General features: G+C 37.3%; 1 protein-coding gene across 2 annotated transcripts; it reads right to left on the reverse strand.

Annotated features, from left to right (window-relative positions):
• Window positions 1-329: 329 nt before the first annotated feature.
• On the reverse strand, window positions 330-3169 carry LOC117400121 (neurogenic differentiation factor 6-A-like). Of its 2 annotated transcripts, none has more exons than XM_059023081.1 (2): window positions 2872-3169; window positions 330-2253 (listed from the first exon to the last, which is right to left on the reverse strand). In XM_059023081.1, exon 2 carries the CDS (start codon window positions 2222-2224, stop codon window positions 1211-1213), a length of 1014 nt encoding a protein of 337 aa, XP_058879064.1. In that variant the 5' UTR covers window positions 2225-2253; window positions 2872-3169; the 3' UTR covers window positions 330-1210. The 2 variants fall into 2 exon arrangements, with proteins under 2 accessions (XP_058879064.1, XP_033855448.1); XM_033999557.3 differs by having other exon boundaries at window positions 330-2233; window positions 2872-3154.
• Between the last annotated feature and the right edge of the window lie 10240 nt (window positions 3170-13409).

The following is a 13409-nucleotide window of genomic DNA, read 5'->3' on the forward strand; positions in this document are numbered from 1 at the left end:
TCTGACAAATCAGAAATCTCGTGTGGTAAAATGTTCACTTTTGTCAAGCCTATAGACCCAAATTATGTCACTGAATATGTAAACATTTACACCGTGGCGGATATACAAGTTCATACAGTAAAATTCGTAATTTAACTGTAGTGAGATTTTAGTTGTGTGTGTGTTTTTTTTTTTTTTTTTAGTAATGAAGGATATGTCTGAAAGGTCCGTCAATAGATGTATTATCTCAATGACAAATTGATTAATAATATCCCTTTAAAAAAAAAAAAAAATATATATATATATATATATATATATATATATATATATATATAATATTAAAAATGCGCAATTACCCATAATCTAGATAAGATCAACCATTGGTTTGCCCTTCAGATAAAACACGGAGAGTAGGACACTCGTCCCAGTGACATCTTGTGTATGTGTATGGAACACATGCACATGGGAAGGCTTATTAAGGGAGCATATTCTATGGTGCATAGTTTTTGTTGCTAATTGCCTTTATTGCTTGCTGCGTTATATATCTATCGATTTCATAAATTATTATTATTATTATTATTATTATTATTATTATTATTATTATTATTATTATTAGTTGTCGTAGTAGTAGTAGTGTTATTGTTATATTTATGAGAAATACAAAATGTTCCTCGTTTATGTGCATTAGGTTCAATTCGGAAAGGGCAGTATCCTCTTACTACTGGAATAACATACATAGGTTAAATACACATTTCGTATTCATCGGCAAGCTAGGATTTCAACAGTATGAACATTATTTATACATACAATCCAAAACGTTTCATTTTCACATTTCCTGGTAAAATTGTAATCAAAGATTTAAGCGAACAATACATCTTGAAGAATTATATTACATATTTCTTTTATTATGTAATTATGTAATAAGCATAGACTTGATAACATTGAAGTGTGTTTTGAAAACATAGCTGAACAAAAGCCACACTCACCAATATAGACATCATAATAATGAGAATAAAAATAATTAGCTACATTAATTACAGGGGTTACTTTAATAGGTCTATGGTTGATATGGATGGAAGTATAATGCAATAAAATAAAATTAAAGTAATGCAACTTACCAAAATATGGTAAGAATATACTATATAGTTTATGTGTCAAGCGTGAATACTGCACAGACACCATTTTCACTAATTAGCTGCCAACAGTGATGACCACAGTTTAGTTTAACACGTTAATTATGAAAAGCTGCGTTTATTTCGCCCTGCATCGCATAGGGTTGACTGCGCAGATGTAAGTCATAAGGGAAGTGACTGTCTGAGGAGACCCTAAACATGGAATTCTGCCCAAGAGAACCCCTGGCTGGCACAGCACAGTAATGCATGCCGTAGTGGTAATTCTTACCATACTCAGCTGTTTCTTCATGCTTAAGGGAAAATATCCCATTAAAGTTAATTGGGGGGCTTAGGGGACCTTCAAACTGTGGGCTTACACATTCAGGGGAAGTACTTTCATAGAAAGGCTCGTAAGTACTGCAGTAATTGTACGGTCTGAAGGGCTTAGCGCTGTCCATGGTACCACTACCATGTCCTGTAGGTGTGCCAAGCTCAGGGCTCTGATAAGGTGGATACAAGTTCTGGTATGGAGACCTGCCAGAGTGAGATGCTTCCCCGTTGTGATCTGTTGGGAAATTTCTGGCATTGAGCTGCAGACACCCTGCCACTAAATTAGTGGTTGGCTGTGACAATCCTTTACACAAGGACTGCACGAAGGCAAGAAGATCGGGTCTCTTTCCAGCACTGAGGATTTCTGACAGAGCCCATATGTAATTCTTTGCCAGCCGCAAAGTCTCTATTTTGGAGAGTTTTTGTGTTTTTGAGTAACAGGGTACCACCTTTCTAAGGCTGTCCAGGGCATTGTTGAGACAATGCATTCTACCTCTCTCCCTCGAGTTGGCCTCCTGCCGCCTAAATTTAACCCTGTCTGCTCTCGCTTTGGTTAACTTCTTTTTTCTGGGGCCTCTTCTCCTCGGCAATCCATTTTCATCCCCAACTTCCTCTCTTTCCTCTTCCTCTTTTTCCGAATCTTCATCCTGGGTCTGCTTTGACTCTGGCATTGGTGATTTATCTTGTTTAAAAAAAGTGTCAGTTTTTCTACTTTTATTCTCAGCGACACAATCTCTGGGAAGGTTTGCACCAAACTGTGGATCAGGCATCATAACAGGCTCCTCGAAGGGTAAGGTCAACATTTTCCTCTCCTAAAAATCCCAATAGAATACTGTCAGCATGTTATTCATTGAATAGAGTTTATCTAAACAAACTGCACACCTTTTTTGTATGCTGCACTTCATGACTACTTAAAGATGTATGCATATATTTAAATCCTAAACGCTTTGGTTTTATAGTGTATCTATCTATCTATCTATCTATCTATCTATCTATCTATCTATCTATCTATCTATCTATCTATCTATCTATCTATCTATTTATCTATCTATCTATCTAATCTACATTTGTATTACTGACACTCATACATTCTATAATTCTACAAACAGCAGTATCTTTGTCTCTTGCACAGCTTTAAATCAAGTGCAAATGAGCTCAAGTACAAATATTGTGCATATGCTAATAAAGAAAGACAGGGAATTGAATCACGACATTAAACACAATCAATTATGCTCAAGATGTGCACACTGCAAAAATTAAATTACATAGTATATTCATCTAGGTGTCAAAACAGTGCTTTGCAATAACATCAATTACAAATGGAACCAACAAAAAAGTTATTCTTCATTCACAAAATGCATATCAAAGGACACTATAATGATATAAACATAATGATCCAACATGACAATAGGTAATTTAAAAATGCACACCAGAATTTGACTTTTCTTACCTTGATTTTGTGTCAACATGCAGTTTTCATGTTTCAGGTCCTTTGAATTACTGTACCAGAACCCTTTCTTGTAGTGCAAACCACAGTCTGATTTTCTGAGCAGTCTCTTTCTCTCTCCCTCTTCTCTCTTTGAGAAATGACACTGATGCCAACTGCCAGAGCTGGTACCCATGCCATCTGCCGCTGACGTAACAGGGCAACGATCATCACGTGACCTTCTCTCGAGGGACACCTATCCCACACTGATCATCTGGCATCTCTGTAACTGGGCACCAACTAGCTTTAATGTACCGTCAAAAAAAATCAGACTAAAGAAAGATTAATACCAGCATCGCCATCCGATTCTCCTGAGATTGCTAATACACGGCAAGTTTGTGTCTGTGTGTGTGTGTGTGTTGTTGTTTTAATGGAAACCAGCTGAGTTATTGCTACATTTAGGTTCTATCTCAAACTTAATTGTCATAATGAAGATGACACAAAGGGAAGATAATAGGAATTCATTTTCAGTTGCTAGAGGACAGTACCTACCGTAGAGTTGCTAACTGTTAGTTCTAACATAACCAGTTAGGTTTCACCACACTCTACTGTGTATGGATAACATTTTGTACTGTACTGGTACTGTACCGTACTGTACAGATATATCTAAAAAGATCTACTTGTCACAAATGCTTTGGTGTTTGGGGGATTTGGAATATAGAGAAAAAATATAACCATAGCTCTGGCCATTTTAATTCATTTTTATTTATTTATTTTCTTGCTTGTTCTTGTCTGATTATCAACTTCATATTTTTGTACCATTCTACCCGGTTGATCATATACAGATATGTAGGCTATGCCTCCTATAACATATATGTAATGTTGCCACAATCATTCATTCAGCATAATCTCCAGCAGCATTTGATTTTCTTTTTTTCCCTTTCTGTTTAGTTTTTTTGTGCAGGTTAAGTGCTTTTGGTCAGATATAACTTCATTTTGTTTTTACTGAAGAGGACACAAAAAGAAAACACTAGTAGCAAAATCTCAATTGCAGAAAGGTGATGGGGATTTGTATAGAGTGAAGGAAAACTACCATGTCAAAATATAAAAGACTAAACTCTATTGGAAATCTAGGGAATTTCTCCAATTTTGGAAATTTTGTGGACAGATAGAGGTAACATTCAAAACACCCAGGTGAAAAAAGTTGCTCGAAAAATGTATCCTACAACTCGTTGCAAATAATGTTGCCTGGTGTTTCACAGATGCTAGAAAAATAAAAGTTCCTGTATGTTCCAAAAAGAAATGCATGGTTTATTCAGCCTTTTTTTACCCTTATTTTAGTTATTTCATTATTATTAGATACTGAACAACGGGTAATTGTATTTAACTGATTTGATATGAAACAAAAGGGTTTATATATATTTTTATCACTGTTTATTTTCAAATTGATCCTATTTAATGTAGCTCTTAATTTAACACTTTCACTGCACCTCACAACCCTATTGGAGTGTCACATGACCAGAATACAATAAAATCAGTAGAAAAAGATCAAAAGATCAAATTCAAATAAGAGCAAGAAAATACAGTAAATAATACAGTAAATAAACAGTAAATAATTACATGTAAGAGCGGGCTCGACTAAGAGCAGTTAACTTATGTTAAAAATATTTGCTTATACAAGTAAAGTCCAGTATGAGCACGTAGTAAGAACGATGAATGGATGAGAATGATTTCAAATAAGAGCAATTACAAAAAACTTGAATACAGATACCTATAAGAGTTAAGTCAAATACAAGATACAGGAAGTAGTTATAATTAAGAGCAGTAGTAGAATGTGGCAAGGTATGGAGCAGTTCAGTATGAGTACAAGCTGATGCAAGTACTGGTACAATTGGGTGCCATATAGTCCAGTATAGTCGAGGGTTATGAGGTTTACAGGTGCTGTCTGAATAGGTGTGTATTGAGGAGGCACCGGAAGGTGGTCAGGGACTGAGCAGTGCTGATATCTGTGGGTAGGTCATTCTGCCACTGAGGGGTAAGGGTGGAGAAGGAGCGGGCTCTGAAAGTGGGGGAGCGGAAGGGGGGTACAGCTAATCTGCCAGTGGTGGAGGAGCGGAGGGGGCGAGAGGGGGTGTATATTGCATTTATATTTTAAGATAATAACATACAATCTATTGTGTCAATTGCATTGGCTGAACAGGTTTCTGCACATCTTTTAAGAATTTTTTTATATATTTTTTTTCTGATGTCAAACTGTCATGCATCCTTTTATACTTTTTAAATAGGTCTTATCTTTTAACTGTGTTGTTTTGATATGGAAACACCCTGTGCTGAAAATCATTTTGTTTTATTCATTTATTGATGTATTTCTACATAAAATGAGTGTACCGCTTTGTAGTTTTCCATATACTTAACGGAAAACTGGCAACAATTAGAAAATGTAACATTTCAAAATCTAACATTAAATAATGTACTACTATTATGGCTTCCAGTAGCGATATCATTTTGTAGTTTCTTTGATTACATGATGTTAAATAAAATTATGTTTATATATATATATATATATATATATATATATATATATATATATATATATATATATATATATGATGTCTCAATCCTAAAATTCTAGGTGATTAAAAACCTTTGGCCATAGCTGTAGTGTTTTACATAAAAATAAAAAATGAAATAAATAAACTGCTGCTTCCTGGTATCTAATCATTTCCTGTGCTGACATGATCTCAATGCAGTGATTAGGTACCAAAACAGCAGCTACTTGTAAATGTATACATATCCTGTAAGGTGCAGCAATGCCATCGTAAGGGTCTGGTGGTTTATATGGCACCCCCTTAGTCCTGACTGGAGCACCCTTGAAGGCGTGAGTTTACCTGCTGCACATTTTGCTCATCACAAGTATTATAATTACCAGTTGTCTTTGAGTTTAATAAAGAAATGCAGTGCTGTGACAGGATGCAAGTGGTGCAGTGTACAAAGTGGATGTCCAAGCAGCGCTCTGTAGGTCCTGGGGAAAGTGGTACTTGTGTCCGTGCTGTGCTTGTGTCATGAAGGGTGGTGCTCAGGGTTTCCGTACTGACTTTGTGGCTGCAGCTCCTGGGTCGCTCACTCCTCCTCTGTAACAAAACAATAAGAAAACACAGCACTCCGGAAGAATCATCACCGCAAGGGACCGTACTCATGCAGCTGCATCACCTTTGTACCACCAAAATCCTCCCTGCTACCAGACCGTTGCCATGGTTTATCCAATTGCTGCCTGACCCATATCTGGAGTTGTTTAGAGTACTTACAGCTACGCACTTTCCCCAAGATGGCCGACTTCTGGTTTCCACCTACCGTCGGGTCTGCTAGTCGAGTGGAACACATACAGCGCCTTTTCTGGTTGGGAGGGAGATTTACAGTTCCAATACCTTTGCTCTCTGTCACATATCTCACCCCTCGAAGGAACACTCGGCTAACTCTAAGTTCTCTAATTGACCCCCCCCCCCCCCCCCGTGAAATAAAAAAATGCATTTTGATGCTCCTTACCCACACGATGCTTCACTGTGTAGTGGAAGGGTTGCAGCACCAGATACTACCAAGTTATCCTGGCGTTATTGTCCTTCATTGTGTGTAACCACCTTAAAGGGCCGTCATCCATCACGTCAGTGAAGGTACGCCCCAAGTAATATCGAAGGGTGTGAGTGGCCCAGACACTCCTTCTCAATGACAGAGTAGTTAATCTCCCTCTGAGCCATTTTTTTGCTCATGTAAATGATTGGATGTTCCACTCCGTCAACTTGTTGGGATAGGACCGCACACAGACCAATCTTAGAGGCATCAGTCTGGAGGATGAACTCTTTACTGAAATCTGGTGAAATAAGAGCAGGGGCCTGGCATAGTTTCCTCTTAATCATATCAATGGCCCCCTGACACTCCCCTGTCCATTTAATTATTTTTGGAGCCATCTTTTTGGTGAGCTCTACCAGGGGGTTAACTATGGTGGCATACTCAGGGATAAAGCGGTGATAATAGCCTGCTAACCCCTCAACCTCATGCCTCACAACCCACTTAAGGTGTCCCACCAGACACCCAGACGTATGTGATTCTTATTTTGTATCAGTAACTATTTTTGTCATACTAGTTACAGATTATCAGAACATTAGTATATCACTTATAGCACTGCTTTCATCATTGTGGCTTTTAAAATAAATAAAGCAATAACTGATCCTTTCTGGGATTATATGCAATGTTAGCATCAAACATTTAAATACTTTTTTTGTTATTTATTTATTTCGAAGCCGTAATAAGGATTGGGGTACCATAATTAAAATGTAATCCTAGGGTATGTCACAACTTTGTCGAGGTGTCAAAATCTAATATTTGGAGTCTCATCTGGTAAAAGCACAGACTGAGTTATATAGTCAGGGGACCAGAGGTTCGCGTTCTGGCTGTGCAAAGTCGCAATTCCAGAGCGATTGTCGCGTTGGCTCTGGTGCTTCTGCAGGTTAGGGAGGCAAAACCATCAGGAACTGTTTCTCCACACCAAGCTTCAATGGAACCTCCTGGCCAGGTGCCTAGTGAGGTCTTGCTGAGTCCTGTAAGGCTGGCCTTTATCCTCGAGAGGCTGGTGGCTCACCAACATCCACTTTCAAATTCAAAAGGCAACTGGTATCAGAAGAAAGACACTCATCTTCAATTCTCCTGAGCTGCTGTGGGGAATTACTGCGACGAGGGAATATAATTGGACATTCTAAATTAGGGAGAAAATCTGGTTTCAAATGATTGGGCACTCTTAATGTGGATGTGTCTTGGCAGAGAGGCTAGTTGGTATTGTGTGGCAATGTTGAAAATAATTATTGATTATTGGATAAACGAATGGTTCTTTCCACTGCCTGACAGAACAGTACCTTATCATTTAAATTCATAACGCATTCTTTTGGCACATTAATTCATTCTATATTAAGGTCAAAGACAACATCAGAGGTTACACTGAAAACTGAAATAAACACTGAGATAGATATATAGATGTCTATAGATGTCATAACATGAATTTAGCGATAGATGTAAAAGAAAAGTTTAATTATATGAGCCATGGGTCTAGGTATTTGGCAAGATATGGATGGCGAGCAAGATAGATGTATAGCCTTGGCTAACTGGATATATACTAGATCTCTTTAAAGAGACAGACAGGAACACTAGTCGATGACTGGACTCATGTCTCTAAAATGGTATATTATCACCTCAATCCACACTAAGCGTCCTTAATGTAACTTCCTCAGCAGAAGCCGATTCACTTTGTCAAACAAAGAGAAGTTCTGCCCCTTTTCGCCTCATCTGGCAGTAGCTTTCCGGTCCAGCAGACACTAACATCTGATGAGTCAAACTTCCCATTTCAGACTAATCAGTTGACTGCACTAATTGCAAATGCAAATATGCAAATGTATATTAATTAATTACTCTGCTAATTAGTTCCCTGGTCTTTTCAGGTAATAAATCATTGTGCAGGAGAAAGGAAAGGAGGCCTGCCCCATTTTGCTCTGCATAAAATTTTAATACACAGGCTCAAAAATAACTTAAATCTGATCACAGTGCTTCCAGTGATGATTCTCCTGCAGAAAAGAATAATTGTAAAGGGGTTTCAACATCTCTTGCAAATGCCATTGACAAGGTGTCTGCAAGCAATTTAATTATCACATTATCAGCTTTAAAAAAGAGTGATGCTTTGCTTCAGGCAAAAGCAGAAGGTTTGCATGTTCACACATTTACCAGCAAACTCTTTCAGTTCAGATGTCCCTACTTTGAAAGAGTAGCCAGGCAGAACTCACATTGCTACAGCTCAATTAACAAAGGTGTCTCTGAAAATGTTCAAGCTAAATTAATGGTATAAATAAGAAATAATGGCTAAAGGAAATACATGTTGTTGTATAGAGTGTGCTGAATTTAGGAATATGCTAGACCCTTTGTAAAGTTAATTAATTCTGTTCAGGAACAAATTGAAAGAATTAAATAGATTAAAATGAATGTTTCTTAAGGCTTTATTCCTTTGCCTCAGTAACAACAGTGTGCCACACAACACAGCCTACACTGTTGTACAATGAAAGTATTTTCTTTCAGTAGGCTGCAAATGCATCCAGAGTAATAGTGGTGAAAACTTTAGGGGGTGTACAAAACGGGGTTAAAAATAAGACTAATGGATTAATTTGGATTAATTTGAATATGTAGCCAGATGGTGCCAGCTCAGTTTTGATCTGCTACAGACACTGTTCAGCAGAAGGTAGTTATGAAAAAGCAGTTGTTAGTTACAATATTGGAAGGAATAAAGTTTCACCCACACTGAGATTGTCTGTGAAGTTTCTACTTATTATAGTTAATATATTAAGGACATGCTATCAAATTACTGCTTTTAAAAAACCTATTGTAATGCTGCCATTGCACATGCCCAAGGTATGCTGTATTCTGGATATTTCTGATTGCATGTAAACTTAGAATAATATTCATAGAATATTAAATTCCTTTGCCTGTAAACAGATTATCCAGAATAATTTTTTCTGATGAAAGAGAAGGGTAATCCAAGCAGGAGCTGTGATTGTGATATGTGATGAATATATATATTCTTTTCAACCCTCGGAAGGCCATGTGCACTTTGAAAAGCATTTATCCAGTTTCCCAAATTGGACAAGGATGTGCTTGGTATCAAAATAAAGGTAAGTGATGTATGTTTAATCACATGTAAAGATATTTTCAAAATGAGTTAGGAGATATATTCATTTTAAACACACTGGGGCGCTTTACACCCTTTATCGCTGACAAAGGGTCAAATATATAGAAATATGGTTAAATATGTACAATTTTTAGCTAAATTATTTAACAACCTTTCTGCTACCTACATATTTAAAAATATAGTGGGGAAAAAAGATAATTTTAACACAAATACAGCAATCATTTTAACAACAACAATACAAACACTGCATTGTTTATTGGGGTAATACATGTTGTAAGAACAGTCTGCAACCCCACAGTTTGTTTGATTGAATGGCACAACAAAAATAAATTACTTTCGGTGAGGACACTCTTGTGTTAAATAACCACCTTTATTATAATACAAAATCTTACCGATTTCCAAAAACATTGAACCAAAACAATGGGTGAATAAAAATAAAAATTATTATTATTATTTGTTTATTTAGCAGACGCCTTTATCCAAGGCGACTTACAGAGACTAGGGTGTGTGAACTATGCATCAGCTGCAGAGTCACTGACAATTACGTCTCACCTGAAAGACGGAGCACAAGGAGGTTAACTGACTTGCTCAGGGTCACACAATGAGTCAGTGGCTGAGGTGGGATTTGAACCGGGGACCTCTTGGTTACAAGCCCTTTTCTTTAACCACTGGACCACACAGTTGAATCACAGCCTCATCCCTTGAAGCATCCCGGTGTGGCCTGCTAAAAATCAAACAATAAAATAAATCTATGCAATGTGTTCATCCTATATATATATATATATACCTTATAGGCTAATTGGAACTTGCTGGTAATAGGATTGCAGGCTTGACCAATGAATGTACCAGGCACTTGTACTCCTGCCTAAAACCTTGCAAGCTTTCTATTAAGGAGGTGCAGGTAGTTTTGTCAAATGTGTTTAATCTAATGGTTAATGTGCTTTTTGTGGCATTGTTGTAAAGAAAATAAAACAAACTGTTAATTCTTATCTACTGCTTACTACAAAAAAGTCATCATTAAGAGGAACTATCAGGCCACCCAGTTGGGGGTAATAGCTCAATGAAAAGAATTAGATGGTATTCATTTTGTTTACAGAATCATTTTAGTAAAGACAACTGGCACGAGAAAGCAATGGGATATACTGTTAAGTGAGGATAATCTTAAACTTGACTGCTAATCTTCTTTTCTTGTAATTAAAAAAAATTCTCGGTCTAAGGAGCCCCTCAATGTAGATGTTAGATGTGCCTGATGGGACATTTGAAAAGTAGACCATATGCCACCAGAAGCGCTCCACAATGGTGAAGCCTTCCTTGGAATGGGGAAAGAGTGTTGTTTGCTGAAGTGATAAGACCTGAGGATCTGTTTGTACCCTGCTAAGATTGCAATGATGCAGCTGTTCTGTTCTCAATTACACGATAAAAGGACAGACCATAATGCACTGTGCGGAGACCTTGTATTAGTGTTGTTACCAACATGGCATTTTAGTTTTACATGAATACATATATGTAAATATAAAAACATAACAAGCCTGATTTTTTTGAAGATGTATATATTCTGATTCCTGCTACTATAATAATAATAATAATAATAATAATAATAATAATAATAATAATAATAATAATAATAAATACTGTATAAATAAATGTTATAGTCCTTAGATTCTCCACACAGCAATACAATACATCTCGAGGTCTAGGTTTGGGCTTAATGAGAGCAGTGTGGAAATGGCCGGTGGTTTGAAAAAATAAAAATGGTACCACTCTGATTGTTAGGTTGAATGAACATTACTGCTAAACCATGATTCTAGGAAATTGAATTAAGTTACGATATAAAAAATGCAATCATTCTATATTAACGCAGTTAGAAACTGAGGCAATGTGATACAAAATAAACTGCTATATCAACACCCTTGGCAATAACATATTCAAATTAAATTAGCACAGTTTTCAAACAAGCTTTTTTTTGTTGCAAAAATAGCTGATAATTATCAAAGAAATAATATATAAAACATAGGTACCCAGGTGTTGGGGAACTGTTGTGTTAATGATATTAAAATATGTATATATGAATTATTTATATGTTTTTAAAAATGTCTAATGTGAATTTGTTGGTGGAATGCATTTCTGTGGGGAAATTCTTACAGTGGACACTGCTGCCTGAAAATCAGTTTTATGTGACTCTATTTGTTTCCACTGGTACTAGTGAAGTCTTGCTTGTCACCATTGCTATAACTAAGAAGGCAGAATTGCTTCCTTTTTGCATACATGACCCTGCACACATTAGCCAGTATTTTCAAATGTACAAATATGTGGTATTTCTTAAGAGTCATCACTTTAATTATCTTCATTTTCAGTAATCATGGACAGATAAAGCAATAGGTGATAAATGCAAGTTGCTACTGTCTTCATTTTATGTCAATTTGTCTGTGAATGTGGGCCAGCTGTTATAGTCTCAGTATGTTCAGAATCATCAAAATGTTTTTTTGGTTTTTTTTGTTTTTTTTCCCCCGCTTTGCTTAGAATGAAGCTGTGATGTGCAATATTCAGAATCTGGTTTGGTTTAGGTTTTTGGATATAGATACTATTAGTATGGATGTGAATGGTTTATTCCTATTAAAAAAAAAGTAATAAAATGGTTAATGGAAGCAAATGTTTTGTCAAATGAGTTGAAGGTATATTTTCAGTACTGATTATCACAGTGTCCATGCCCATGCCTGATTCAAGACGACCTCACCTTCCCAGTTACATACAGTGCCTTGCATAAGTATTCACCCCCCTTGGACTTTTCCACATTTTGTAGTGTTACAACCTGGAATTAAAATGGATTTAATTGGGATTTTTACCATTTGATTAACACAACATACTTAACACTTTGAAGGTGCAAAATATTTTTTATTGTGACACAAAAGTTAATTAAACAAAAAAAAAGACATTTGTTGGTTGCATAAGTATTCACCCCCCTGAGTCAATACTTGCTAGAAGCAACTTTGGCAGCAATTACAGCTGTGAGTCTTTTTGGGTAAGTCTCTACCAGCTTTGCACATCTGGATCCTGCAATTTTTGCCCATTCTTCTTGGCAAAATTGCTCAAGCTCTGCCAAGTTGGATGGGGACCATTGGTGAACAGCAATTTTCAAGTCTTGCCACAGATTCTCAATCGGATTGAAGTCTGGGCTTTGACTGGGCCATTCTAAGACATTCAGGTTCTTGTTTTTAAACCACTCCAGTGTAGCTTTGGCTGTGTGTTTAGGGTCATTGTCCTGCTGGAAGGTGAACCTCCGTCCCAGTCCCAGGTCTCTTGCAGACTGAAACAGGTTTTCCTCCTTAATTTCCCTGTATTTGGCTCCATCCATCTTGCCCTCAATCCTGACCGGTTTCCCAGTCCCTGCCGATGAAAAGCATCCCCATAACATGATGCTGCCACCACCATGCTTCACCGTGGGGATGGTGTTCTCAGGGTGATGAGCAGTGTTGGCTTTGCGCCACACATAGCGTTTTGCGCTAAGGCCAAAAAGTTCAATTTTGGTCTCATCAGACCAGAGAACCGTTTTCCACGTTTGCTGTGTCTCCCACATGCCTTTTGGCAAAATCCAAACAGGATTTGATATGGGTTTTTTTCAGCAATGGCTTTCTTCTCGCCACTCTTCTATAAAGCCCAGCTTTGTGGAGCATCCGGGTTATAGTTGTCCCATGGACGGTTTCTCCCATCTCAGCTGTGGATCTCTCCAGCTCCTTCAGAGTTACCATTGGCCTCTTGGTTGCTTCTCTGACTAATGCTCTCCTTACCTGGTCACTGAGTTTTGGTGGACAGCCTTCTCTAGGCAGAGTCGCGGTTGTGCCATATT

This window comes from Acipenser ruthenus, chromosome 4 (assembly GCF_902713425.1).
Source record: "Acipenser ruthenus chromosome 4, fAciRut3.2 maternal haplotype, whole genome shotgun sequence".
In the NCBI taxonomy this organism is placed as follows: domain Eukaryota; kingdom Metazoa; phylum Chordata; class Actinopteri; order Acipenseriformes; family Acipenseridae; genus Acipenser; species Acipenser ruthenus.

What these genes read in the sequence shown, in the direction of transcription:
- LOC117400121 (XM_059023081.1), bottom strand. Translation starts at nt 2,224, where the DNA reads ATGTTGACCTTACCCTTCGAGGAGCCTGTTATGATGCCTGATCCACAG.